Raw genomic sequence first — 27,924 nt, 5'->3', positions numbered from 1 at the left:
GTATCCAGTGACGTGTTCTGGGCAATGACTGAGGGTGAAGCAGCTGTGGGAATGTGAGCGGTGCGAGAGATAACACAGCTCTGTAACAAACTGTGCGTCAGAACATGGCTTTTGAACTCTACAACAAAGGGCAAACCCTGGCTCTTCGAAAGAAGTTAATTGCGTAAGTATTGAAGATTCCAATCGGTGCGATTGGAATCGAGTCGGAGATCTTTTATTCTAATTTTGCCACAAAATATGGTGAGGTTTATTTCGGTTCCTCAGTAGTGCGCAAGTGCAATGCCTTGTAGAAATAATACCACGGTTTGTGCTGACATGATCATGAAGAGTTGAGAATAATATCGCTCTGTGTGGAAATAGACCAAATATTAATAGGGTTGCCAAACGCTGGTTGGAAGCATTCCTGGAGGTCTGGTCATGTGATATTCCGGCCACGTGACGTCTGCAAATGTTGATTGAAGGGCAGCGGGCTTTGTGTTTGGGGCACTTCTCACCAGGTGCATTGTCCTAAACTCAGCTCAGTGCCAACAATAAAGGAGAGTTTTCATAGATCGATAGAAATTACAGCACAGGGGGATGCCATTTGGCCCCCTGTACCTGTGCCATTGCACCATCAATGCTTATTTCCTCTTTTAAAACTTATTAAATCCCCACCCCCTTGCAGAAAATGAACTTCTATATACTTTAGATATAGCAAGTTTAAAGTTCGGTGTATGTTTGTTTAACCTTGCAAGTGATCAGGATTTTTTAAATTGCCTTTTGTTTAAATGAGAGATCTGAGCAGAGTTTTTTTAAACCCCCTGCAAACTGCATTACAGAAAATATTATAATCCCACAAATTGGCAGTGTTGCATTCTACTTTCTGTGGTTACTGAGGTGTATCTGAGCTCCATAAATAAATGCCCCATTCTCCTCAAATATGGGCCTGTGGAGGGTCTTGGTGTATTATACAGTCGATGGAAACAGCCAACATAAATTAGTAATCATGTACTGTGGACAGTTAAATAGACTTGGTTTATTCTTTATATTTGATTTCACTCCTTTGTTTCAAAAGAAAGCAATGTATTATAAATGTATATAATGTAGTACAGAGAAGTATAACATTGGGAAATTAAAGGTTAAAAGAATATAAGTATTAAGAATGTATAACATTTTTGTCACATTGTGTTCTCTGCGCTTTTATTTGTAGGTCTTCTTGCAAACTCTTTTTCCCAGATGATCCTATCAAGATTGTCAGAGCTCAGGGCCAATATATGTTTGATGAGAAGGAAAGAAAATATTTGGACTGTATTAATAATGTTGCTCATGGTAAGAAAATCATTAAAACAGATGGCAAATGTTGCACAACTTTAAAAAGTTACATGTAGCTTCCCTATTGACCCAGTGGGCAAATACACAACTCAGGGTAGTATTGAGTCACAGGCCAAGAAAGTCCTAGGTTCGATCTCTGGTCTGTGCTGAGTTAGCTGTTCTTAGCTGGAGTGGAGTGGAGTGGAGTGGAGTGGAGGGGAGAGGTGACCACAATTGCCCCCTGCACCTCTGCTACAGGTTATCCAATGATAGTGACTTGAATGGACATCAGGTATAGACAGCATTGAGCTTGGTATAATGCCCCCACCTATCTGATGATCGAATAGAAAATCAAAGAAAAATATAATCATCTTTGACTGAGAGTGAGCTTCATATATCCTGGGCTCATTGGCTATTCCAGTAAAAGTCATAAAGGTGCTGTTCCTTCAAAAAAAAAACTTTTTGGTATTGCTGCCAATGAAGAAAAGATGGTCATCTTGCACGTAGCAGCTATCCTGTCTGAAGTAACGGTCTTAAGATTTGTCCCCATTTTGTGAACTACAGGCAGTTTTGTGTTGTGGGTACGACTGGCAATTAAATTAAAACTGAATTTCACTTAAGACTTTTACAGCTGCAGAGATAGGTGACTTTCAAGCCAGGTCCTAGGGGTGAAAGGACACCATGCCAACCCACTGCACCATCCCATACTTCTAGTAGCATCACTTTATCTGACTTCTGCTTGTCCTGAAGTAGATTTGAGAGCACCACTACATAGTGTAAGCCTTCTCAGTTCCAAAATATGGATGATCTGACCAGATACTTAAACAATCACTAAGAATGTAATCATATTGTCACTTTTGTGTCATTGTAAAGTGGAAACCAATCTGACTCCAGAATGGAGCAGTGCAAAATGCCTTGGGGAGGCAGTCTGAAGCTTTTATTTGACACCACATATATAATTCCAGTCAAGTATTAAGGGGGTTTAAAAATGGACTTCCTGAGCACTTTCTAAACTTAAGCAGAATATGTTCTCAAAATATTTTAAAATGTACTTAACGGCTGGAATCAGAGCTCTGTCTATAGATGCAAGTATGCATGTGCAGAGCTCTCATCAGCAGCAGTATAAATATGGTGCTGCTGGCTGCAAACCACTGACTACAGTGATCATTAGTGCAGTATAAATCAGCCTTATTAGCCACCTATGCTGCAACAAAGGGTGCTGGAGACATTTTAGTTTCGTCCTTTTGGAAGCAGCGATCTCTTTCAGGGCGGTATGTTGATAAGAAGACATCTTAGGCAAGGAGCATGATTCTAATTATTTTCTGCAGTCAACACTGAAATTTAAACTTGCTATATTAAGAACTCATGAGAACTTAGTGCCACAAGATCTGATTTAAAAAAACATCTTGGGCAATGTGCATGATTCTAACAGTTTTCTGATAATTATGTGCTTCTACCCAAAACATTTTAAGAGGAATTGTGCTATTTTGGGGAGGGGAAGCATCTAGAAGAACCACAAGTGACTTTCATTTTAGATTGATTGATTGATTTAAATTGAATTGCTGCTTAGCATGTGGATGATTTCTTTTAAAGTTGCCCAAAACCAGTGAGCTATAGTGCCCTTTTAGGGGACCGACATTGTTCTGATTTCCATCAGATGGAAATGTAATCTGCCAAGCCAAGAATATAATAAATGATGAAGAGCATTTCTATCTCATTTTTATCAGCTTTAAATTTAATCAGGTTTTGAATTTTGTTATGGCAATTTTCAATATATTTAAAAAATAATCACTGGGTATTATTAGCATTAGCCATAAAATGAATATGAATTACTCATTGGGGGAGTGAGGAAAGATCAGTGGTTGAATGAATTCTGAACACTTTTATGCACCTTAATAGCCTGCTCCAAGCGGTCACTGAGAGCACATTACTTATCTATCCACAAAGCCAAAGAATGATGATCGGTAGAGGACGATATAAAGAAGCTGAATTAATAAGGTTGCGAAAGGAATTTAGTAGTAATTCTATATGGAATGTTAAACTACCTGACAAACTCAAAAAGTAACTGAGGGAGAAATTGGACATCGACATACTTGTTTTCCGGGTATGAAATAGTTGAAACTGGCTCCAAAATGGGATGACAATCTCCCACATCCAATTAAGCCCGGAAGTGAGTGACATTTAGTCGCCCAGGAAGCCCACCTGAAGCAGGCAGCAGGCTGATTTAGTTATTCAGATCAGGGTCCTATGCCAGTTGCAGGACACCAGTATGTGAAATTGGACATCAACTAGGTGGAGTGTACATCGCACAAGCTCCGACTAATTCTCCTGGGTTCAGAGTGGCTTTATGGCACCGCTGGAGGCCACTGAGAAAAGCCCCAAAAACTTTGAAAATGTCTGTATTTTGTGGAGTCGGAAGAGTGGGCGTTCTCCTCCTGGCTCCACAAAACAACCGTGGGTCACTGGCAGCCTGAGTTTGCCCCCCTATCAGCATCGCCTGCACCCCCCCCCCCCCTTCACAGAACCTAACAGGGCTGCTGTCGGCAGTTAAATATAAATGAGGCCTGGTGCCAAATTTGAACGCAAGTCCAATTTAAACTTACTAAAATAACTATGGATTACCAGCTGAGTTTAATTGGATTTAATGAATGTTAGTTTAAATTAGATGAGGCATTGTCTGTTATCTTAAAATATTATGAAGCCACATGCAAAACAGTTTGCCTGCCTTTAAATTTGTTTTCCCTTTTATAGTTGGACATTGTCACCCAGATGTTGTGAAAGCTGGATTAACACAAATGGCAATATTGAACACAAATGCACGTTTTCTACATGACAATATGGTCCACTATGCAAAGAAATTATCGGAGACACTGCCGCAGAAACTATCAGTTTTCTATTTTGTGAACTCTGGGTAAAATTTTATCTCTTTTACTTTCCTAAATGTGTACATTTTCCATGAAAACATTACTAGAAATCAATCATTTCAAATAATAATTGTATTAAATTCTTATGACTTCTGGGTGGCTTGAAATTCAGTTTTATCAATTTTCATTCTTTCCTGAAGGCACTAACTCCTTACGGGAGTATAGTTTCATAGTTGTTTGCTGTTTGGTACCTTAGCCAGGTAACCATTATTCATTTGTGTGCCTTGGCTGTGAGTTTTATTCGATTGTGGTTTGAGGGAAGCATATCATAGCTGAGCCTATGCCTGTCCTCTCCCTATGTCCACTGTGTGCACTTCCAGCATTGTCCACTGCATAGTGACCAAAAGTGTGAACTTTGGTCTATTTTCTTTCTCCCTAATGCAAGATGTTCAGATGAATTGTAGTGCCATAGCATCACCCCATTTGAGATCAACTAACCAGCCATTGACTGGGAATCAAACCTCAGGCCTCTTGGTTTATTTGAATTATCTGTTCACTGGAGGAACTGTGGAATTCATTGTTTTTAATTATTTCCATGGAATTTACCAGTTCAGTAAGATTATCCAAAAAGGAACAAATCAGACCTACCTTTATAATTTCAAGCTAAATTGTATTTTCCATATTCAGTGACCACATTTAGCTGCAAGCCCTTCCTGCCACACACACACTGGCAAACAACCTACCTACATCAAGGAGAATATTTCTGCAACCCTGTAACATTGTGAATATCGTGTAAAGTTAGATTGCCTATGGTGATTTGTCACTCATTTTTTGATTATAACCTGGAAAAATAGACGGTCAGCTCAAGGGAGATGCTACAAATTTTGGTCTACTCTAAATATCCTCTTGGGTACAGTATCACTGGTTTCTCTTGTAAGCAGATCCTGTATCCCTTTGAACAAGGCATTTATCTTTCCTGCCCGATATCAAGTCATAAGATGGCGTCTCCCAGGGACCTGTAACAATGAAACTCTATTGCAATAAGAACTGGACACTCTAATCCTGCATATACTACCATGTGCACTTCTCATAACTTCCAAAAAGGGAAACTGATTAACACTTCAGTGAGAGACGAGACCAAAAATAGATCAGTGAGCTGATTTATTAACAATCACAAAATAAACATACAGAGTAGCAGTTATAGAATGTCTCTCACCTTATTCAACTTAACAACCTATTATTCCAGGTAATATAGAAAATAATAAGTATGCCACACTGTCCCCATTAGCAGGCCAAATATAACCTTTATGACCAGTGTTTCCTCTCAGTCTGGTCAGCAATATCATAAAAGGAGGATCTGCTCACCCCCAGTGTGTCTCTTACCAGATTGAACACACATTCTGCCCCAGACCATGTGATCACTTGTCCTTTGTTCCCTAGGGGCATGGTAGCCCAGTGGTTATTGTACTGGACTAGCAAGCAAGAGGTTGTAGGTTTGAATGAATCTGCTCATTTTTATGGTAGGACCAGAAAACTAACCATGAAACCTTCCAGATTTTCATAAAAACCTAAATGGTTCAACAATGTCCTAAAAGAAAGGGAGCCTACTGTTGACCGGAAGTCACCGGTTAACAGTTTTAGCTTAGTACACAGAGGAAGAGTCAATTCTCTCTTAATTCTCAATTTGCTTTATTAACGTTATTAGATCATGTACATACCGCTTATACGTCTAGTTAGGTATAGGCATGTCGTTTACAGCAGGTTATACAGGTTTATACTCAAACTAGGATTTAAACACACACCCACTAGGTTTCTCTAGTAATACTCCCCGAGTATTAGGCTTTAAACGCACACCCACTAGGTTTTCCTGACAACACTCCCAGAGTGGTCCCAGAATAGAAAGGATATTATATTACCCGGAAAGGAGAGACGCTGCTGGCCAGGCAATTCTCCCTCTTACTCCCGACGTCGTCTCCACGTCCCTGACGCAGTCTTTACGTCCCTGACGTAAGTTATTCACTTCCACGAGGGTTAGTCTCCAGAGTCTCCCTCACAAACACACACCAACAAAAACACACACTGACTCTCTCTCTTGCTCACAAACAAACAAAGACACACACTGGGACCAAACCAGCAATTCTTCAGTTTTATTCCCTAAGTCTGTCTTTTCGAACGATGCTGTCTTCTCCGGTTGGCTCAAAGTTGCTGGAGTGATCGATGTCATCCCCTGATTGGCTCTGTTCCAAGGGCCCAGGTAGCATCACCGTTCCTTTGTCTCTCTAAGAAGCGGAACGAATTCAAACCGTTTCTGGCCAGTTCAGACCAGTGACTGAACTCCAGGTCACCTCAGTTCAAAAGGTCAGTGTCTTTGTTCGCACTTCGAATTAAGCTCAGTAGGTTTTTGCAGCCTCTGGCCAACACTACTTCCTCTAACTCTACCTCCTGATTTTAACGACTGGGCCTCATTATAATATGATTGGCAGACTGGCTGGCCGATCACATCAGCAACTAGTTGCCCACCCACCTAGACCATACAGTCTCCGGTGGGACTCGGTGGACAGGCAGGTGCAAGTGGTGTTAGGAAACTTGGAACTGATTTTGAAGCGGCAAACCAGTGGAAATGGCTTCCGCCCAATTTTCCTACCCAAAACGAAAGATTCCCTAATTTTCTCAGGAAAAATGCCAAATCCGGCGTGGAAATTTGGGATCAATTTGTATACTGAACATAATGTAACACACTAACTAGAAGGATTGTGAAATGAAAAAAGGTTATATTATAGAAAGGATCCCACAATGAACATTTTCTATCAACTCTCAGTATTATGACTGTTGAAATGTTGATTTGTCGTGCCTCTCCTATTATGTAACTGGAACATAAATGTAAGTTTTGATTTGGCTATGCAGAAAGGTTAATATGAACTAAATGTGATTTTTCTTAATGTCATTACAGTTCAGAGGCAAATGATCTTGCTCTCAGGCTAGCTCAACAATACACCCAGCATGAAGATATTGTTGTCCTAGACAAGTAAGTTAGCTTTTATAAGTTTAAGTGAATCGATATGTAAGTCTAGATTTATGTTTTCTTCAGTAAGTTTTCAATTTTAACCATTTGTCCTTACCAGTACACAAACATTAAGTTAAATAATTTGGTTTTTAGAAAGCAAAACATGATTTACTGTGAGGAGTACTTAATTTAATATCACGTTACAAAGGGGTGAAATTTCTCCTGTTGATAACTTTACTGAAAAAAATCAGGCAAGGATTTCCTGTTTTTTACTCACATTGATGTCTTCAGTAAAATTATCGACAGGAGGAATTTCAGCTCCAATTGTGCTGCAGGAGTCAGAACTGACAGCCAGCTGCTATCTTTGGCATTTTACTATATAAATTGAATGGAATGTGTCAGCCAATAATTTTCCATAATAGCATGAATTGAATAATTTGAGAAAGTATTGAACCCTAATCAGCCATATTAGGATTGTGCTTCATCCAAGGCATATTTAGATTGTTTAGCAAAAATTACACATTTGTTCCAATTGTACTTCAATCTACATATGGCTAATGGAACCCATATGAAATGAATTTGATCTGGTGTGTACCTAATGAAACCCTGAAAATATTGAATTAGACAGTGAAGTTAAAAAATATCAGTTAAATATATTCTTCTTAATGCTGGGGGCAAGATAAGGGGTGGGAGGGGAGTTTTTAAGATGAGGGAATCAATAAGATAGGGATAGAAAGGTATTTTTGCAACCATTTTTCCATGGTAACCCGTACCTGAGAAGTTAGGACAAAAAGAATGATAGTAAATATTGCCTCTGAATCAGAAGGTTATGAGGTTCAATTTTCATTCTAAGTCATGAGCACATAATCTACACTGAAACTTCAGTGCGGTACTGTGTTTTCCAAGATGCCATCTTTTAGATGAGACATTAAATCGAGATTCTCTCTTACTGTTACTGTAATTTAAGTTAATGCAAAAATCCCATGGTGCTACTCTCAGAAGAACAGCAAGTTCACCTGGTACCCTGCCCAATATTCTTCCCTCAACCAACAATGCCAAAAAACTGATTTTCTGGTAAATCATTTCATTTGCTGTTTATGCAACCTTACTGTGCACGGATTGTCTGCCTACATAAGTAACTAACTGCACTTCAAAAGTCATTCTTTTAGTTGTGAATTGCTTTCAGAATAATAAGGTACTATATAAATGCTAGTTCTTTTCACATACCTACATCTTAATTCACAAAAGCATTGCAATCCATATCTACTGTATTTGAAAATAATAATGAGCGATTCTTCTATGAATCACAAGACAGTAATATAGTCAAGTGATTTAGATGAAATCAAATTGCAAAATCAAATTGCAAGATCAAAAGTCAAGCATTTTATGATAGATAAATTTAAGGTGGTTTAATCAATTAGTATTGGTTATTACTGGTAACATATATAGATTCTCTTGACTTTTTCTCATTGTAGTGATACCAGGTTTGTTTTGCAAGGCCTTAAGTAGTATTACATTTAAGATGGTGATAATTATATTGCATTGCAATATTGAAGACCATACTGCATTGAACTACATTTCTACCCGGATGTAATGTGTATGTGACTGACCAAGTAATTATTACTTTTTGTATTCAAAGTGCTTACCATGGACACCTTAATTCGTTGATAGATATCAGTCCTTATAAGTTCAGGAGTCTAAGACCACAAAAGGATTGGGTTCATGTGGTATGTTGGTCTAGTAGTTAAACTGTAATACTTGTCAGAACATTTACTTTGTGAACTTCCTTTCAGCTACAATAAACTTTACTTTCTGGACAGGTGCCTATTCCAGATACCTACCGAGGAATGTTCAGGGAAGATCATCCTGATCCAGCCTTAGCCTATGCAAATGAAGTGAAATCTGTCATTGATGAAGTAGAAAAGAAAAATCATAAGGTACAATACCATGGTAAAAAACAATATTGTGTCATATAACTAGTTGAAAGTATCTAGGGAGGGAATTCTAGGGGGCAGATTCTCTGATTCTTGCCTCATTGGCAGGACGAAAACTGGGGGAGAAAATATGCCGCTGAATTATCGCTGGAGGTTCGCCTGTTCTGATTTCCGAGCGGACTTTAATTTAGGCAGCCAGCGCTCCTGTTGGAAACAGCCGGGGCCACATTAATTTAAGTAAATAGGGATCAAGTGGCACAGTTAAGATCCCAACATTTTCATTTTCATCTGCTTTGCTAATTCTAGTTCCTTAGCCCACCCACAAACCATGGGCAGTATAAGTCGGGAGGCGGCCATTTCCAGTTGCATTGAAAAGGATCCTTAGCTATAAGAGGGATAGAATATAAAAGCCAAGAGGTAATGATAAGCATATGTAAAATCTTAATAAGACCTCATTTAGAGTAAAGTGAAGAGTAATGGGCTTCACTATAGGAAAGATTTTGAGGCTTTAGAGAGGGAATGACACAGATTCATTGGGATGCTGCTTAGTATGAGGAAATACGAAGGAAGACTTGAAAAATTTGTTATTTTTTCCTTAGAACAATGCAGATAACGGGGCAATATGATAGCAGTGTTTAAAATTATGAAAGGATGGAACAGGCTAGATAGAAGCAGACTGCTTCCAGTAGTTGAGGGGTCAGGAACAAGGGTCTGTAGTTACAAAAATAAATTTAAGAGATTTAAAACAGGAGGCAGGAGAGACTTCTTTACACAGAGTTGTGAGGCGGTGGAATTCACGTCCAGCATTAGTGGTTGAGGCAGAAACTAAGTTTTTTTTTTTATTCGTTCATGGGTTGTGGGCGTCGCTGGCAAGGCCAACATTTATTGCTCATCCCTAAGTGCCCTTGAGAAGGTGGTGGTGAGCCGCCTTCTTGAATCACTGCAGTCCATGTGGTGAAGGTTCTCCCACAGTGCTGTTAGGTAGGGAGTTCCAGGATTTTGAGCCAGCGACGATGAAAGAACGGTGATAAATTTCCAAGTCGGGATGGTGTGTGACTTGGAGGGGAATGTGCAGGTGGTGTTGTTTCCATGTGCCTGCTGCCCTTGTCCTTCTAGGTGGTAGAGGTCGTGGGTTTGGGAGGTGCTGTCGAAGAAGCCTTGGCGAGTTGCTGCAGTGCATCCTGTGGATGGTACACACTGCAGCCACAGTGCGCCGGTGGTGGAGGGAGTGAATGTTTAGGGTGATGGAAGGGGGGTGCCAATCGAGGGGGCTGCTTTGTCCTGGATGGTGTTGAGCTTCTTGAGTGTTGTTAGAGCTGCATTCATCCAGGCAAGTGGAGAGTATTCCATCACACTCCTGACTTGTGCCTTGTAGATGGTGGAAAGCCTTTGGGGAGTGAGGAGGTGAGTCATTCGCCGGAGAATACCCAGCCTCTGACCTGCTCTTGTAGCCACAGTATTTATGTGGCTGGTCCAGTTAAGTTTCTGGTCAATGGTGACTCCCAGGATGTTGATGGTGGAGGATTCGGCGGTGGTAATGCCGTTGAATGTCATGGGGAGGTGGTTGGATTCTCTCTTGTTGGAGATGTTCATTGCCTGGCACTTGTCTGGTGCGAAAGTTACTTGCCACTTATCAGCCCAAGCCTGGATGTTGTCCAGGTCTTGCTGCATGCAGGCATGGACTGCTTCATTATCTGAAGGGTTGCGAATGGAACTGAACACTGTGCAATCATCAGCAAACATCCCCATTTCTGACCTTATGATGGAGGGAAGGTCATTGATGAAGCAGCTGAAGATGGTGGGCCTAGGACATTGCCCTGAGGAACTCCTGCAGCAATGTCCTGGGGCTGAGATGATTGGCCTCCAACAACCACTGCCATCTTCCTTTGTGCTAGGTATGACTCCAGCCACTGGAGAGTTTTCACCCTGATTCCCATTGACTTCAATTTTACTAGGGCTCCTTGGTGCCACACTCGGTCAAATGCTGCCTTGATGTCAAGGGCAGTCACTCTCACCTCACCTCTGGAATTCAGCTCTTTTGTCCATGTTTGAACCAAGGTTGTAATGAGGTCTGGAGCCGAGTGGTCCTGGTGGAACCCAAACTGAGCAACATTCAAGATTAGATTGGATAGTTGGATGAAGGAAAAGGGGTTGAAGGGTTATGGAAACAGGGTGGTAAATGTGATTAGAACTATTTGCTTGCATGAACACCGACACGGGCTGGTTTGGCCGAATGGCCTGTTTCTGTGTTGTAACTTCTATGTATTTGTATATATGCAGTTAGGGAAAACTGGTAGTGGGTCTGTCACTCATTTTTTCCGTAGTCTCTTGTGTGTTTTGGGCCTTAAAGCTCCCATTATTTTATCTCCTTGTTGCTGTGGATGCTACAGAAATTTTCCTGCTGTTGAAAACTGCTGCTCCATTTCACTGTGCACAGTAGGAAAAATATATTGGTTGTAAGTTCAGACTTCCAATCACACTCAAATGGCCCTTCTGGAAGTGGACGTAAACAAGTGGCAGGCTTTGGTGTGATAACCCCCATCAAAATGTCCATTTATGCTTACTGTCTAGACTTATAGACAGTGAAATATTGGCAGGTTGCTGACACCACGTGTGAAATTAACACCAAACATAAACTATCATATTCAGGAAAGCAGGAATTAAGGGAGGGTAAAAAACCTGATGTCACGTTATCAACTTCATATCTAAATATTATATAAGCTTGGCGAACACATTTATGCTATTTTTCCAGAATCCAATATTCGAAATTGATATTTTAAAGGGACAGACAAAAAGCAATGACAGTTTCTTTTTCGTTGATTTAAATTATAATTTGTGATCTCTGAACAGATTACATATTTTTATAGACTATAAATTATTGTAGAATTATTTATTAGGACTTAATAATTGTTTTATTAAGTTCAATATGCTTAGTGGCTGAACATTGCGTAGTATGGCACTGAGCAGTACAGGCCAGAAAAGTTTCCTTTTTGGTGAGTTAGCCAGTCTTGGCTGAGGTTGCAGTGGGGACACTTCTCAACATTTCGGAGCTGGGTGGAGAAATGGACAATTGGCAATGAAAGGAAGAAAACATAATTTGCATTGATAGAGGGCCTTTTAAGTCCTCAAGACATGGTAGAAAATGCTTCACAGTCAATGAACTATTGTCTTGTACGTAAACGCAGCAATCAGTTTGCACCCAGCAAGGTCCCACAAATGGTAAATAAGAGAAACTACCAGTTCATCGGTTTTATTTGTGTTGACGGAGGGAAGAATGTTGGCCAGGACACCAGAGAACTCCTTATTTTCGTAAAATAGTACCATGTGATCTTTCATGTTTCCCTGAACAGTCATCATTTCAAACAATGCAGCACTCCCTCAGTACTGCACTGAAGCAACAGCCTAGATTATATGATCAAATCCTAAAATAGGACTTGAACCTAAGACCTTTTGACTCAGAAGCAAGTATGCTACTACTGAGTCAAATTGACACTATGGTCTAGAATTTCGAGCACACCTAGTCTTGGGGGGGGCGCAGGGATTATTCCCTGAATGGTGAGGCCCGAGCACACCTGATATTGGGCCTCGGGTCTCCTATCCATCGAGCTGTGGACAGTAACCGGCAGCACGCTGGCAAAGCAACATTGAAGATTAGGCTGCAGTGTCGACAGAAGTGGCCCTCAGGTAAATGAGAAAAGGTGGTGATCAGGTCAGGAAGGAAGCGGTGTTCGGTGGAGTGGGAGCTAGTGGTGGCGATCGGGTGAGGGGCAGGGGTGAGGTATCAGTGGCAAACAGGGAATGGGGGGGTGAGGTATCGGTGGCGATCGCGAGGGAGTGAGGTATCGGGAGGGGGGGAAGGTATCAGTGGCTGTCGGAATAGGGGGGAGGTATCGGTGGCTGTCAGGGCGGCGGGGGGGGGGGATCGGGGTGCGGCGGGGGGGGGGAGGGATCGGGGTGCGGCGGCGGGGGGGGGAGGGATCGGGGTGCGGCGGCGGGGGGGGAGGGATCGGGGTGCGGCGGCGGGGGGGGGAGGGATCGGGGTGCGGCGGGGGGGAGGGATCGGGGTGCGGCGGGGGGGAGGGATCGGGGTGCGGCGGGGGGGAGGGATCGGGGTGCGGCGGGGGGGGGAGGGATCGGGGTGCGGCGGGGGGGGGAGGGATCGGGGTGCGGCGGGGGGGAGGGATCGGGGTGCGGCGGGGGGGGGGAGGGATCGGGGTGCGGTGGCGGGGGGGGAGGGATCGGGGTGCGGCGGGGGGGAGGGATCGGGGTGCGGCGGGGGGGGAGGGATCGGGGTGCGGCGGCGGGGGGAGAGATTGGGGTGCGGCGGCGGGGGGAGGGATCGGGGTGCGGCGGGGGGGGGAGGGATCGGGGTGCGGCGGGGGGGGGGGGAGGGATCGGGGTGCGGCGGGGGGGGGGAGGGATCGGGGTGCGGCGGGGGGGGAGGGATCGGGGTGCGGCGGGGGGGGAGGGATCGGGGTGCGGCGGGGGGGGGGGGGGGAGGGATCGGCTAATAAAGGGACCGCCTGTTAGGCCACATGTAGACCTGATTTTCCTGAGGGTGTTTCCTGCCCGCCGTATTAGAGGCTTAGGAGGCCAGTTAGCACCTGAAATATGGGCGCTGCGCCTCCAAATTTCTAGGCCTATGATTGAATGATTCCTGCTCTTGATTGCTATTGAGCAGGTCCTGTTGTATTTGCTGGATAAGGATGAAGACAAATTCACTGTAATAGTGCCCACATCTAAGTAGCCACACAGTGAGCATTCACAAGCTTGAGGCATTACAGCTGAGAATGATTCTGTCCTCATCAACGATGTCCACACACATTTTCCAGCAGAGGTCAGTGAATAGTGATCTGTCATGGAAACTCTGGCCAATTTTTCTCTAGTCCAGAGACAGTGAGGTTATTGGTAGTGCTCCATACTACCCTGGATGAGATGAGGTAATTCAGTAAATATTAGACCTCGAACTTGGGACTTTTGTGGTCTCATTGGCTCGGCTCACACCAGACAGTGAGCCACTGGGGAAGTTGGCAAACCTGTGAATTTCTATCCACGTGCAGCTAACTCATTAACGTTTTGATTTCACCACATCTCCTTGAATTCAGATGTCTGGTTTACATTTTTCATGCATCGTAATTCCATACTAGTTTCTAGTTTTTTTTTCATCTTCCTCTATCCAGATTGCTGCATTTTTTGCTGAATCATTGCCAAGTGTTGCAGGTCACATAATTCCACCTACAGGATATTTCCAGAAGGTTGCAGAGTATGTATTACATATTACTTTGCCTAAATGTGGGTATCACATATTTCTTGCTTAAAAATATTAAAATGAAATCTTTTTTTTTGGTCAGTTACATTTTTTGGGGAAGGGTTTCTAGCTTTCTTACTCTAGATTATTCTGGTCCTCATATCGGAGAGCAATCTGATGGATGGTTCCATACTTTGGAAAGTGTCTGCCCTTTGAGATGTAGGTAAACTTTCAACAACAAACCCAGCCAATGGACAGCACACCCTGTCTGGTAATTGCTTTCAACTACTGGACAGATCTTATGCATCCATAAGAGCCCATTCCAGTCTTCACAAGCAGGAGCCCATAATTGTAATGATTTTATTGTAAGCTTATAATATCAAGCAATTTTACTTTACCAGAAATTAAGTAACAGTCATATAATTTAATAACATTTACAGTAGATATCTACCTAACACTTCAGGGTCGATTTTAACCCCGCTCTCCTGGTGAAAACACAAGTGCCATTTTAATTGCGGGCCGACTAGGTGCCGCACAATCTTGGACTCACCAGTGAAAGCGGGCAGCATCGTAGCCAGGAGAGGCCTAGGTAAGTTTTGTTTAGTAGGAGTGCGCCTCTGGCCTCACGAGAAGACCATGGGCCTTCCCTGCCCCAAGCTTCCCCTTCCCTCCCCCAACCGCAATGGTTCTCAACTCCCCCCACCCCCCCCCCCCCCCCAGCCATGCTTCCTAACTTACCTTGCCGGGGACTGTTACTGTGGGTCCCAGGCGGTGACCTGCTGCTGTGCGGTTTCCCACTTCCGACCCCAGCATCCATGTCATTCCTGCCGACTTCAGGCAGAAGTCTGCGGCAGGAAATGCAATTGAGGTCTGGGAGTTAAAGTTACCGGGCCTCATACTCTGGGGGACCAGACAGATCGTTGCTCACTTCTGCCTATTATAGGGGCATAAACACAGCAGAGTGGGCTGCTCTTTCACAACCTGGCCTTTAAGTTAAAGGGGGGCGTGAAGGCAACCAATGCTGATCCAGCTAATCTGAAGTCCAGCGCAGGCCAGAAAACAATATATCATGTTGTCAGGGTATATGCTGCACTGCCACATGCATCTCTGTGCTGATCTGATACTCCAGAGCATCACAATGTCACAGTGAGGGACCACATGCGCTGAATAAGTGCTTTTACCAGAGGCCTGAAGATTGGGAAGACTCGGTGGAAACCAGGACGATGAATTTCCTCAGAGTTTCTCCTGTTCTGCCACTGTAACTTCAGTGGAAACTCCTTTTAGACGTGTGATTGGGGTTTCTGTTAAAGTTACAGTAGTGGAGCTGGAGCAGCTCTGTGGAAATACCGTACCGCCCTCCTCCTTCCCCCCTCCCCCCACCCCCCCACCAGATCTTCCCAGCTTCTGGCCTTAACAAATCAGGTAGGTTTATGTTGAGGTTGCTGCTGTATGTGCAATCATAGAATGGTTACCAGCACAGAAGGAGACCATTCGACCCATCGAGCCCATGCTGGCTCTTTGTAAGAGCAATCCAGTTAGTACCATTGCCCCGCTTTTTCCTGTAGCCCTGCAATTTTTTTCTCCAAGTATCTATCCAATTCCTTTTTGAAAGCCACAATTTAATAACTACTTGCTGGGTAAAAAAGTTTTTCCTTTGTGGTTCTCTTGCCAATCACCTTAAATCTGTGTTCTCTGGTTCTCGACCCATTTGCCAATGGGAACAGTTTCTCTTTTATTTACTTTATCTAAACCCTTCATGATTTTGAACACTTCTATCAAATCTCCTCTTAACCTTCTTTGCTCTAAGGAGAACAATTCCAGCTTCTCCAGTCTATTCAGGTAACTGAAGTCCCTCATCCCTGGAACCATTCTAGTAAATCTTTTCTGCACCCTCTCTAAGGCCTTCACATCCTTCCTAAAGTGCGGTGCCCAGAATTGGACACAATACTCCAGTTGTGGCCGAACCAGTGTTTTATAAAGGTTCAACATAAATTCCTTGCTTTTGTACTCTGTGCCTCTATTTATAAAGCCCAGGATCCCATATGCGTTTTTAACCACTTTCTCAACCTGTCCTGCCACCTTCAACGATTTGTGCACATATATCCCCAGGTCTCTGTTCCTGCACCCCCTTTAGAATTGTACCATTTCGTTTATATTGCCTCTCCTCATGCTTCCTGCCAAAATGTATCACTTTGCACTTCTCTGCGTTAAATTTCATCTACCATGTGTCCGCCCATTCCACCAGCCTGTCTATGTCCTCTTGGAGTCTATCACCTAGCCTCCTCACTGTTTACTACACTTCCAAGTTTTGTGTCATCTGCAAATTTTGAAATTGTGCCCTGTACACCTAAGTCCAAGTCATTAATATATATTAAAAAAAAGCAAAGTGTTCTTATAACCGACCCCTGGGAACACCCCTGGGTATACCTTCCTCCAGTCCAAAAACAACCGTTCACCACTACTCTGTTTCCTGTCACTTAGCCAATTTTGTATCTGTGCTGCCACTGCCCTTGTTATTTCATGGGCTTCAATTTTGTTGACAAGCCTATTATGTAGCACTTTATCAAACGCCTTTTGATACGTGAGGCAAAACCTTCCTACAGAAAGGGAAGGAAAATTATAAAAGTGCTGCCTTATTTATGTCTGCTGAATGGAATTGAAGTGAGAAGAGGACTATCCGAATGGAAGACAGTAAATCTCTCATGTTTCCCAACAGCTTGATAACAGTGACATTGGCCATGACCGTTGCCCCTTTGTGTGTGAGAAATGCAAATCTGATGAACATTCAGGGGGAAAAAGAGGGCAGCATGGTGTTATACAAACAACATTCGCATGGAAGTGAAGTGGACTATTTATTCTGTCCAGTTTACTCAGCTTATTCCATAAGTGAATTACATCATCTAAATCCTTTACATGCTACACATTTCAGTGAAATTCTAACAAAAGTTACAATTACAATGTCTTTTTAACTTAAATAAACTTAATTCATACAACCAGACCCAAATACTACAAGATATTTTTCACAAACAAGTCGGGGGGGGGGCAGGGGCGGTGCGGTGGAGCGAGGAGAAGAGAGATAATCAAATGCTAGTAACTTATATTCCATCCTCTCCTTCAGACATATTCGGAATGCAGGGGGATTGTTTGTTGTTGATGAAATCCAAGTTGGATTTGGAAGAGTTGGCAAACACTTCTGGGCATTCCAACTACAAGGAGATGACTTTTTACCAGACATCGTAACTATGGGAAAACCTATTGGAAATGGGCACCCGCTAGCCTGTGTGGCTACAACCAAAGAAATTGCAGATGCATTTGCTGCAACTGGAGTGGAGCATTTTAACACAGTAAGTTAAGCACCACTAACTGTAACTATAGCTGCTTTGCAAAATCAAAAGATCACTGAAATACAGCTTTAAATCAAACTGATAACTTGAGCAAAGGCAATACAGATTGATTTTTATTAAGGGTTTTTGTAATTATATACAAATATTGTTTCCCTAGATACATGTCTAATAGTAATCAACTGTTTTTATGTACTTCATGCAGACCTTTAAAAATAGAATACATTCTCTCAGCATGGATTTGCAGAAGAGGGTAGCTTTCTTTTTAAACAAAAACCACTGAAATTTCTGGCAGGCGACTACAGGGCAGGGAAATATGCCCAATCCCATACTCCAAGTTGGAACTTTGAACAGGAGGCAGAAAGGGACAGAGACCCAATGTCAAAGGGTCCCACCCCAAATTGCTCCCTCCCCCTCACTCAGATTGTATGATTGTACTATTAAGCCATTAAATTCTCTAACCCCTTATTTTCAAGCTAAGAAATCCAGTACATACAGAGAACCCATAAACAATGGACAAAAATACTCAATTTTTGTCACTATTATATGTACATTTTTATGTGTCTATACATATCCAGAAGAGGACATTTGGGTGAGATACTAGAAAGTGAAACACTACCCCAGCATTGTAGGCAAGAGAGAGAGGAGACAAGGGGAAACAAATTTTATGAAAGGGGTTAAAAAGGACCTGAAACCAAAAATTGAATTGTTGAAACTCAACCAACATTGAAATGTCATTCAATTTACAAAAATAAACATGATTGTTCCATTTTGTATTAAAATTAACATACATGTTTGAAGAGCTGTTAAGTTACATTATTGCAGTAAAAGGGATGTATACTAGGATATAAAATTTTCACACATACCCTTTTACCATATTGTCGTTGATGTGATTACAGTTTGGAGGAAGTCCAGTATCCTGTGCAATAGGACTTGCGGTTTTAGAAGTAATTGAAAAGGAAGATCTACGTGGGAATGCTATACGAGTGGGCACTTACCTGCTGAATCTGCTAAATGAGCAAAAAGCCAAACATCCAATCATTGGTGATGTCAGGTATTGAATCTGCCAATTAAACCATCATTTCCAAATATTTTTGATTTTAATTTAGTAAAATGTATTTCACTTTTGTACCCAAAGGGGCATTGGCTTATTTATCGGAGTAGAGCTGGTAAAAGATCGACAGCAGAGAACACCTGCTACAGAGGAAGCCCAGTATTTAATTACAAGGTATTGTGAATGTCGTATTCATGGGAAAAATGAAATAATTTCTATCTACAAAAATACAATTAGAATAAAATTCAAAATCCCTTTTTCAAAACGTCGGTGGAATTTAGCTGAAAGCTAGTGTTCCTCTGGAGCTGTGATCTTTAAATTTACCCTGCACTGGTGATCAGGCACTCCCATTAACTTGCTATAAGCTCCAAACAGGAACTGTTTCTTTGACCGGTAACAAACTGGCCAATATTAATGACTTTCTCCTGCAAGAGTGAAGTGTGTTAGTGAGAGTCTTGTGAGGAGTTTGGTGAATGTGGCTACTATGGTGAAATAGCTAACTGTGTGTGCGTGTGTGTCAGATGTGAGTTGTAGGTAAGTGAGGGTTGTAATAGTGGTTGAGTGTGTAAGCATGAGGGAAATGATGTTCAGTGAAGTATGGTGCAGTGATTGCAGGACAATGCAGAGTAGTAGGTGGGGCAGTGTTGAAAGTGCTGTGTGGGTATTATAATTAATGAGGCTGTGAGTGATGCAGCGGTGATCAGAAAGTATTTCAGCAGTCGTCTTGCCTTAACAGCTCCAGTTAGATCATTGAATTTTTTCCAGCATTGCAGCCACGTTCTTGGAGCAGTGCTGCTGGTATTGATGTCCTCCACTATCTCCTCCCACTGCCTCATGAGTTGATGCTTGGTGGGCCTATATCAAGGCCTCCTGTCCAGCATTAGGGAACCTTGGTGCCCGCTCGCTCCCTCCTTCAGCCATTTTTTCCAGGACTTGTTGCAGTTTTTGCAGCCAGAATGCACCTCCCCTTTAAGGCATGCTGGCTGCCTTTAAATAGCATCCTGAGCTCCCGATAAATGTGCAGGCAACGAATAGCATGGGTAGCACTGGCTGCATGTATGAATCATTCTAATCAGCAGACAACATAGATATTGTGTGCTGTCTGTATTGGTGTTAACTGGCGCAGGTAGTCCGTACTTGCTCCCGCGCCTGTTATTGGGCATGATCTGATTTCTGGGCCATTGGTGTTTGATTTTTATTTTATTTTGAGTGTCAGTGGGGAGCAGCACAAACAATATTGCCAATATTCACAATTCCTGTGATTCCCATGATGTTTGGAAGCATTTTGTTTAAGTGCTTGTCATGCAGAAAATTTAAAAATGTCATTTTCATGTACTTGCTAGTTATGTTGCATGGATCTGAACCTCTGCCTCAAAAGGCTGGACATTCTAGCATTTAGGCACCCTGTAGGGGGAACTTTATTCTGTATTTAACAATGCTATCTAACGGTGTCAACTGTCTCCAAACCTGGACATTGGTTCGTTTGTGCTCCAAGCTGACTCCACCTTGTCTACATGTCAACTCCATCTCACCAAAGAACCTCTGACTTTATGAACTCTCACATCATCCCCATCCCTAGTTTACAACCAGGACATAGCTATCCCTAATCTTCCGTATGTAATCTGAATTCCCTATCCACTCACATTTGCATTTTGGCTGCAGCTCCAGAACCGACCCCGCTATTTGTTTTCTCTTCACCACTCTTGGGCCCTTCTCTCCTGTCTCCTCCCCTTCCTGTCACCCAGTCATGCCCCCTTTCATTTTCCTCTCTCGTGTGCTCCACCACCACCCCTTCCATCCCTAGCCCAACCCTTCACTATTCGTCTGTCTTCCTACTCCATCGTCCCAGGCTTGAATCCCCCTTCGATAAGCACACAACTACCTTCTGTCCTTCTCTTGGCATTCTCCAAAAGGCCCATCAAGGCACCTGTTGCTACATCTTTGAGCCGCAACTCCAACGGCCCCATCCTCCTCTCGCCAAACTTCCTGCCCAGTGCGCCTGCTGGGGACTAATCTTGTTCCTTCTCATCCCGCTCACCTCACCCACCACTGTCCTCTTGGACTCTGCCAGTGGTTCAACAATCAGAGCTTCTCTCCGCATCGCCCTCCACAATATAACCTTATTGTGGATGATTGTATTGATGTCCTGGCTTTGACAGAAACTTAGCTCATGGGTGGCAACACCTTGCCACTCAATGAAGCCTCCCCTCTGACTGTACTTTCCACTGCCTGCCGCTCCTAAACTGCCACGGTGGCGTTGTAACCTTTATTACCAAATCATACTTTGTTCTCTTTTTCCCTACTTTTCTGGCACTTTCTCCTCCTCCGAGTGCCTCACCTTCTTCCACCCTTCTCTCCTCTCCTTTTTAAACTCTTTGTTCTCTACCATCCACCCAGACTGCCTCACCTCAGCCTTACTCTCCCACAATGATTGTCCCCCTTGGTATGGCACCCAGAGTTTCTCACCAAGGTCTCCTCACCCCATTCCTCCCTCAGCCTCTGCACTGAGCAGTGCCTCATCCTCGGTGATTTCAATCTCCATCTTAACTCACCTTGGCCTCTCTTCTATGATTTCACTGCCATCCTGTCCTCCCTTAACCTCTCCGTCGATATAAACTCACCTACCCACATTGATGGCCACCCCCTCAACCTTGTCATCTCTGATCACTTCCTTGTATCCCTCACCACTCATATCCCACTTCCTTCCGCACTGCCCTGGAAAAAACCTCCCCACCCCCCCAAGTCACATACAGCTGCACTTTCAAGCTCCCAAATGTCTGACCTTTGGCCCTCCATTCGCCACAATACTTATGTAGTTATCGATCTGCTCAATCACTGCCTCACCTCAGCCTTACTCTCCCACAATGGTCGTCCCCCTTGGTATGGCTCCCAGCTTAGCACCTCAAATCCAAGAGACGCAGACTTGTCTGGCACACAGTTGGTTTAGCCATCCATCACTAGATCTGGCTGGACCATATAAAGCACGAGCAAGCTCTCCTCTGAGAAAACCACTCACTACTCCAGGATGATCCTGGAATGCAGATAACCCACTCAGCTGCTTTTCTCCACTACAAACCATCTCCTTAAACCCCTTTTCCCGGACTCGGCATCTCCATTTTCAAGTGCAAGCTCACAGACTTCCTTATCACTAAGATTGAGGCAGTTCGTTCAGTTGCTCTCGACACAATTCCCACTAAGCTTCTGGCCACTCAACTCCCCTTCCTGGCCGCCATGCTAGCTGACATTGTAACTGGTTCCCTCTCCTCGGGTATTGTTCCCCTCCCTTTCAAAACTGTCATCATCACCCATGCGTTTGCTGACCAACACTGGCTCACGGATGCAATGGTTGTGATCTTCCAAAATTCCCTAGATTCTAGAACGGTCCCAGAAGATTGAAAGGTAGCAAATGTAACCCCTCTATTCAAGAAAGGAGGGAGAGAGAAAACAGGAAATTGCCAGTTAGCCTGACATTAGTTATTGGGAAAATACTGGAATCCATTATTAAGGAAGTGATAACAGGGGCACTTAGAAAATCATAATATGATTAGGCAGAGTCAACATGGTTTTATGAAAGGGAAATCGTTTGATAAATTTATTAGAGTTCTTTGAGGATGTAACTAGCAGGGTAGATAAAGGGGAAATCAGTGGATGTGGTATATTTAGATTTTCAAAAGGCATTCGATAAGGTGCCACATAAAAGGTTGTAAGGCAAGATAAGGGCTCATGGGGTTGGGGGGTAACATATTAGCATGGATAGAGGATTGGTTAATGGACAGAAAACAGAGAGTAGGGATACACTGGTAATTTTCAGGTTGGCAGGCTGTAACTAGTGGGGTGCCGCAAGGATCAGTGCTTGGACCTCCACTATTTACAATCTTTTATTAATGACTTAGATGAAGGGACCGAGTGTAATGTATCCAAGTTTGCTGACGATACAAAGCTAAGTAGGAAAGTAAGCTGTGAGGAGGACAGAGGCTGCAAAGGAATATAGACAAGTGAGTGGGCAAGAAGGTGGCAGATGGAGTATAATGTGGGTAAATGTGAGGTTATTCACTTTTGTAAAACAATAGAAAAATTTTTAAATGGTGAGAAACTATTAAATGTTGGTATTCAGAGGGATTTGGGTGTCCTTAAGAAACACAGTTAGCATGCAGGTGCAGCAAGCAATTAGGAAGGCAAATGGCATGTTGACCTTTATTGCAAGTGAGTTGCAGTATAAGAGTAAGGAGGTCTTGTGACAATTGCACAGGGCTTTAGTGAGACCACACCTGGAGTACTGATCTCCTTATCTAAGGAAAGATACACGTGCCTTAGAGGCAGTGCAATGAAAGTTCACTAGATTCCTGGGATGAGTGTGTTATCCTATGAGGAGAGATTGAGTAGAATGGGCCTATACTCCCTGGAGTTTAGAAGAATGAGAGGTGATCTCATTGAAACATGTAAGATTCTGAGGGGGCTTGACAGGGTAGATGCTGAGATGTTGTTTCCCCTGGCTGGAGAGTCTAGCATTAGGGGGCATAGTCTCAGGATAGGGAGTTGGCCATTTAAGACTGAGATGAGGAATTCCTTCACTGAGGATTGTGAATCTTCAGAATTCTCTACCCCAGAGTGCTGTCGTTGCTGAGTATATTCAGGGCTGAGATAGATAGATAGATTTTTGGACTCATGGGGAATCAAGGGATATAGGGATCGGGCGGGAAAGCGGAGTTGAGGTCGAAGATCAGCCATGATCTTATTGAATGGCGGAGCAAGCTCGAGGGCCGTATGGGCTACTCCTATTTCTTATGTCGTTATCTTCGATTTAACATTCTCATCCTCGTGTTCAATTCGCTTCATGGCCTTACCCCTCCCTATCCTTGTAACCTTCTCTAGCCCTACAACCCTTAGACAACTGTGTGTTCCTCCAACTCTGGTCTCTTATGCATCCCTCACCCCTCCATTGGCAATTGTGCTTTCAGCCATCTAGGACCTAAGCTCTGCAATTCACTCCCTATACCTCTCATTTAAGATCATCCTTAAATCCTATCTCTTTGACCAAGCTTTTAGTCACCCTCTTAACTGCTTCTTCTTTGGCATGGTGTCAATTTTTGTCTGATTATGCCTCTGTAAAGCACCTGGTACGTGTTCTGTGTTAAAGGTGCAATATAAATGCAAGTTGCTGTTGTTACACCTGCCCTGGGAATGCTTGAGTGCCTGAAATGAGTGCAGTCCATTTCCCAGCACTCACCGTTTAAAAAGAAACGTCACTTCTGTTTGTTCTTTTTCTCGCTATCCCACTCTTTATTTTTCACATCTTCTGAAAACTGCTGCTATTTAATGAAGTAACTCGCTAGTGAGCCCACCAGTCCAGCATCACCCTGAGGGCTAGTATATCTTTTCTCACTGTAGAAATTTTACTTTACTGTAACTAATGTAGGATATTTTCTTCAGTTTTTATAAATGAATATAGCAAGTCAAATTAAAGGCAACTCATTAACAGAACATGGTTTTGCTGGGTGTAATATATGGTATCTACTGCACTAGTTGCTGAGCTACTTGACTATATTTATCAGTGTATATTGAATGAACTGAACTGTTGCCTAGGTGTGCAGTCATTTTTTTCTGCAATAAACGCTATTTGAACTGGTGATTCTGACAGAATATCCTTGCAAACCTATTTACAACCCTGTTTTCAACCCACCAGACTTGCCTTTCTCAACAACCATTGTTTGAAACTTGATCATTGTTTCCCATTCAAATCAAACTTAATTTACACCTCAATACTATCCACCAGATCATCTATGTACATTTTATATTAAAAATCTTATGTTTGCATACACTTCCTTTGTTAACTTTTCTCATTATAAATTATGTTCACATTTATAATGGAAACTCCCTATGTAAACTTGTGACATTGAAATGATACCCCACTGCCAGTGGTAGCCCTGTACCACATCTACTGGCAGGAGTACATAATTACAATGTGATAAGTTTCCAGTGGTAGTTTCTATTATAAATATGGATTAAAAAAATTGACTTTAAAACAGGGACTGAAGTGCACCCTGCACTAGTAATCTCCAACCACCGAAGCCTGTACTTAGGCAGGGAAATTTCTTGGGAGTTGCTTTACATGCGTAAACAGGGTTTCCCCACACTTCCAGCAGAGCAGAAGCAGCTCCAAGAAATTTCCATGGGTAATTGACTAATATAGCATATGGGCTTCCAATTTCAAATAAAACAAGTTATTTTAAAATGGTCAGATACATTAGCAGTGTATTAGAATTTCTGGGACAAAACTTTAGCAGTGATAGTTGCATTGACGACCCAAACTACTATATATTATACTCGACTAAACTTTTAGAAATACATACATAGCAGTGCCAACATGGAAACAGGCCATTTAACCTAGTCACAAGCAAATAGTTCTAATCACATTTACCCATCCTGTTCCCATATCCCTTTAACCACTTTTCATTCTTCCACCTGTGATCTAATTTTGCACTTTTCACTTGTCAGGTTGAAGAAAGAATTTATCTTACTTAGCACTGATGGACCAGATAGAAATGTCGTCAAATTCAAACCCCCAATGTGCTTCACCATGGAGAATGCTCAATTTGTTGTTGAAAAAGTTGACGGAATACTTAATGGTAAGTGTTTGAACAAACTGATTAAAAGATAACTAGTTACATTTTCATAGCACTGCTCGTTGACCATTTTTTTAAAAATTGAGGCCGTGGCATTTAGACAACTGCCCGTTCAATATTTTGCAATTGCTGTTACCTTTATATCAGAAAATCTTCAAACAAAAAACGACTAATTTAAAAAGGTTAGGATTACTTAAAATAAAAAGTGCAGTATTCAGCTTGTATGAGTTTACAGTTCAAAAAAAAATCAGACATCACTTTGAAGAATTGCATCACGTTTGATGGTTTGTTTTGGTAACAGATCTAGTAACTTACATAGGTTTACAGCTGCAAATCTATCTACCAACTAGTGTACAGTAACAGGAGAGCAGGAACTTTGTTGTAAAAAGAGCGCGATGAAATCTTCCTCAGAGTCCCTTTGATCAGAAAATAATTTGAAGTTTGAAAAAATTCATCTTGAAGTATGTCCCAGATTTTCTTTAGGACAAGATTTTCCGAATGGTATTTGCTTCTTAGTCTACAGATACAGTTCTTACTTTGGGAATATCCTGGATTAAAATATGTTCAAATTTTGGACAAGCCCCACACCAGGACTCAAGCATATAATCTAGACACTTTAGTGCAGCAGTGAAGTGCTGCATTGTAGGGGGTGCCATCTTTCAGATGAAATATTAAACTGAGGCCCTGAAGGTGGATGTTAAAGAACCCATGACTCTCATTCAAAGAGCCAGGAGGTGCCCTAACCAACATTCATCCCTCAACCACCACCAAAAACATTTAACTGGTTATTCATCTCCTGTTATTTGTGGGACTTTGCTGTATGCAAAACTGGCTATTGCATTTACCTACAAAAACAGCATCAACTACACTCCAAAGGTAATTAATTGGCTGAGAAGGGCTTTCGAACATCCTTCAGAAGTGAAAGGTTCTATATAAATGCAAGTACCCCATTCCACCCCCTGTCAATGTGACAGGGCTTCTTTTGGTAACCAGATAGACCATTCCTGAATGGCAACAAAAGCAAAATACTGCAGATGCTGGAAATCTGAAATAAAAACAGAATATGCTGGAGTCAGATAGCATCTGTGGAGAGAGTGAGTTAACGGTTCAAGTCGATGACTTTGCATTCAAACTCTGAATGGCAACATTGCTTCTACCTCTCCCCAAATTTGTCCCCCACTGGGCATGCAAGAAGCTATATTTGGAACCAAGTAGTTGTTGCAGTAAACAGTCCCATCCCTTTTGCCTTGCAGCACAACATTAAGCTATATTTAAAGTTAAGATTTCTGAATATTTTTATCTTTAGAAATGGAGATGAAAATGGCTGATATGCGCAAGACTTTGCTGGAGTGAATTCGAGCAACTGAAGGTATGGAGTCAAAACAAAACTATACCTCTGCTCCTGAAGCATATATAGAATTTGCAACACAGGAACAGGTGATTTTGTCTCATTTCTACAATCCAGTTTTACTTTTAGTACTCTTACCTGCATCTGAATATTCTGAATTCACTCCAGTACCTGAACACAGCTAGGTTAACAAGTGTGATTCCTGCAATGTCATTCCTGTTCTGACAGTACATGTAAACATTAAAAGAACCATTAGTATGATTTAGAGCAGATGGCTCTAGTATCCTGGCCAAAAGTTCCATCCCTGTGACCCGAGATGGTTGTAGGATTTTGCTGTGCTGAAATTGGCATATCAGATCAAAAATGGATATTTATGCAATTGTACTGTACCTCTGGAATAAAAAACATTTAATTGCCAAACAGGAGTCTATGGTTTGCCTCTAATAGACTAGTCTTCACTGACCGACTCAAAGAGCAGTAGACAGATTTTGACACCAGGGGTTAATGCACCAAATAGTTTAAACATTCCAGATGGAAACTATTGCAGTTTTTTTACACCTATAGAAATAGTTTATTATATCTGCATGCCTAAGGGAAGAGTGTAATCAACTAGTAGAAAATAAATGCAGTCAAAATGGCAGCAAAACATTCCTACTCAAAATTCAAACATTTCTGACCACGTAGATTTGATTCTGTAGTACCAGGGTAAAGAAAACAAAAATATCCCAGATTTTTGAAGTATTAAAACAGCAGCTGCCTCAAAGTAACTCAGCAGTTCAGGCAGCATCTGTGGAAAGAGAAGTTAATGGTTCAGGTCAATGACCTAACCCTGCTGTGTGTTTCCAGCATTTTCTGTTTTTATTTCAGATTTCCAGCATCTGCCATATTTTGCTTTTGTTAAAGTAACTCAATTAGTTTGGGCATGTGGTTGAAAACAAATTCATAGATCCTCAGACAAGCCCTATTTAAATAACATTTAACAGTAATGTGCAAAAAATTTTTATAAAAATATTACTTGGTCCACAGATGTACAGTGCTCATTTTTAAGAATAAGCATGTACAAGCAGACACTAAATAATGCTTTCACAGTGCATCCCCATTAAATAGTGACATATAAAAGTACTAACTCAGAAAACTTAATGCCTTTGATTCTTTTTTTAATTTACATACATTGGCAGTGACAACCCATTTTGGTCTCATTACAAAACCAGAAGTAAA

The 27,924-nt window shown here is 42.3% G+C and overlaps 1 protein-coding gene across 1 annotated transcript; it reads left to right on the top strand.

Moving 5' to 3' along the window:
* LOC137332437 (5-phosphohydroxy-L-lysine phospho-lyase-like) lies at positions 1-27,126 on the top strand. The gene is made up of 12 exons (XM_067996279.1): positions 1-163; positions 1,190-1,308; positions 4,042-4,201; positions 7,105-7,179; positions 8,798-8,885; positions 8,979-9,095; positions 14,273-14,355; positions 17,459-17,684; positions 18,581-18,735; positions 18,820-18,909; positions 25,231-25,361; positions 26,665-27,126. The coding sequence occupies exons 1-12, from the start codon at positions 105-107 to the stop codon at positions 26,709-26,711; spliced, it is 1,350 nt and encodes a 449-aa protein (XP_067852380.1). The 5' UTR covers positions 1-104; the 3' UTR covers positions 26,712-27,126.
* The last annotated feature ends 798 nt before the right edge of the window (positions 27,127-27,924 follow it).

This window comes from Heptranchias perlo, chromosome 14 (genome assembly GCF_035084215.1).
Source record: "Heptranchias perlo isolate sHepPer1 chromosome 14, sHepPer1.hap1, whole genome shotgun sequence".
Classification (NCBI taxonomy): domain Eukaryota; kingdom Metazoa; phylum Chordata; class Chondrichthyes; order Hexanchiformes; family Hexanchidae; genus Heptranchias; species Heptranchias perlo.
This window is presented reverse-complemented; position numbering and strand designations above follow the sequence as displayed.

Bases quoted from the DNA above. Each gene is read 5' to 3' on its own strand.
- LOC137332437 (XM_067996279.1), top strand. From the start codon at position 105: ATGGCTTTTGAACTCTACAACAAAGGGCAAACCCTGGCTCTTCGAAAG. The intron at 164-1,189 runs GTAAGTATTGAA...TTTTATTTGTAG, and splicing joins CTTCGAAAGAAGTTAATTGC to GTCTTCTTGCAAACTCTTTT. The intron at 9,096-14,272 runs GTACAATACCAT...TCCTCTATCCAG, and splicing joins TAGAAAAGAAAAATCATAAG to ATTGCTGCATTTTTTGCTGA.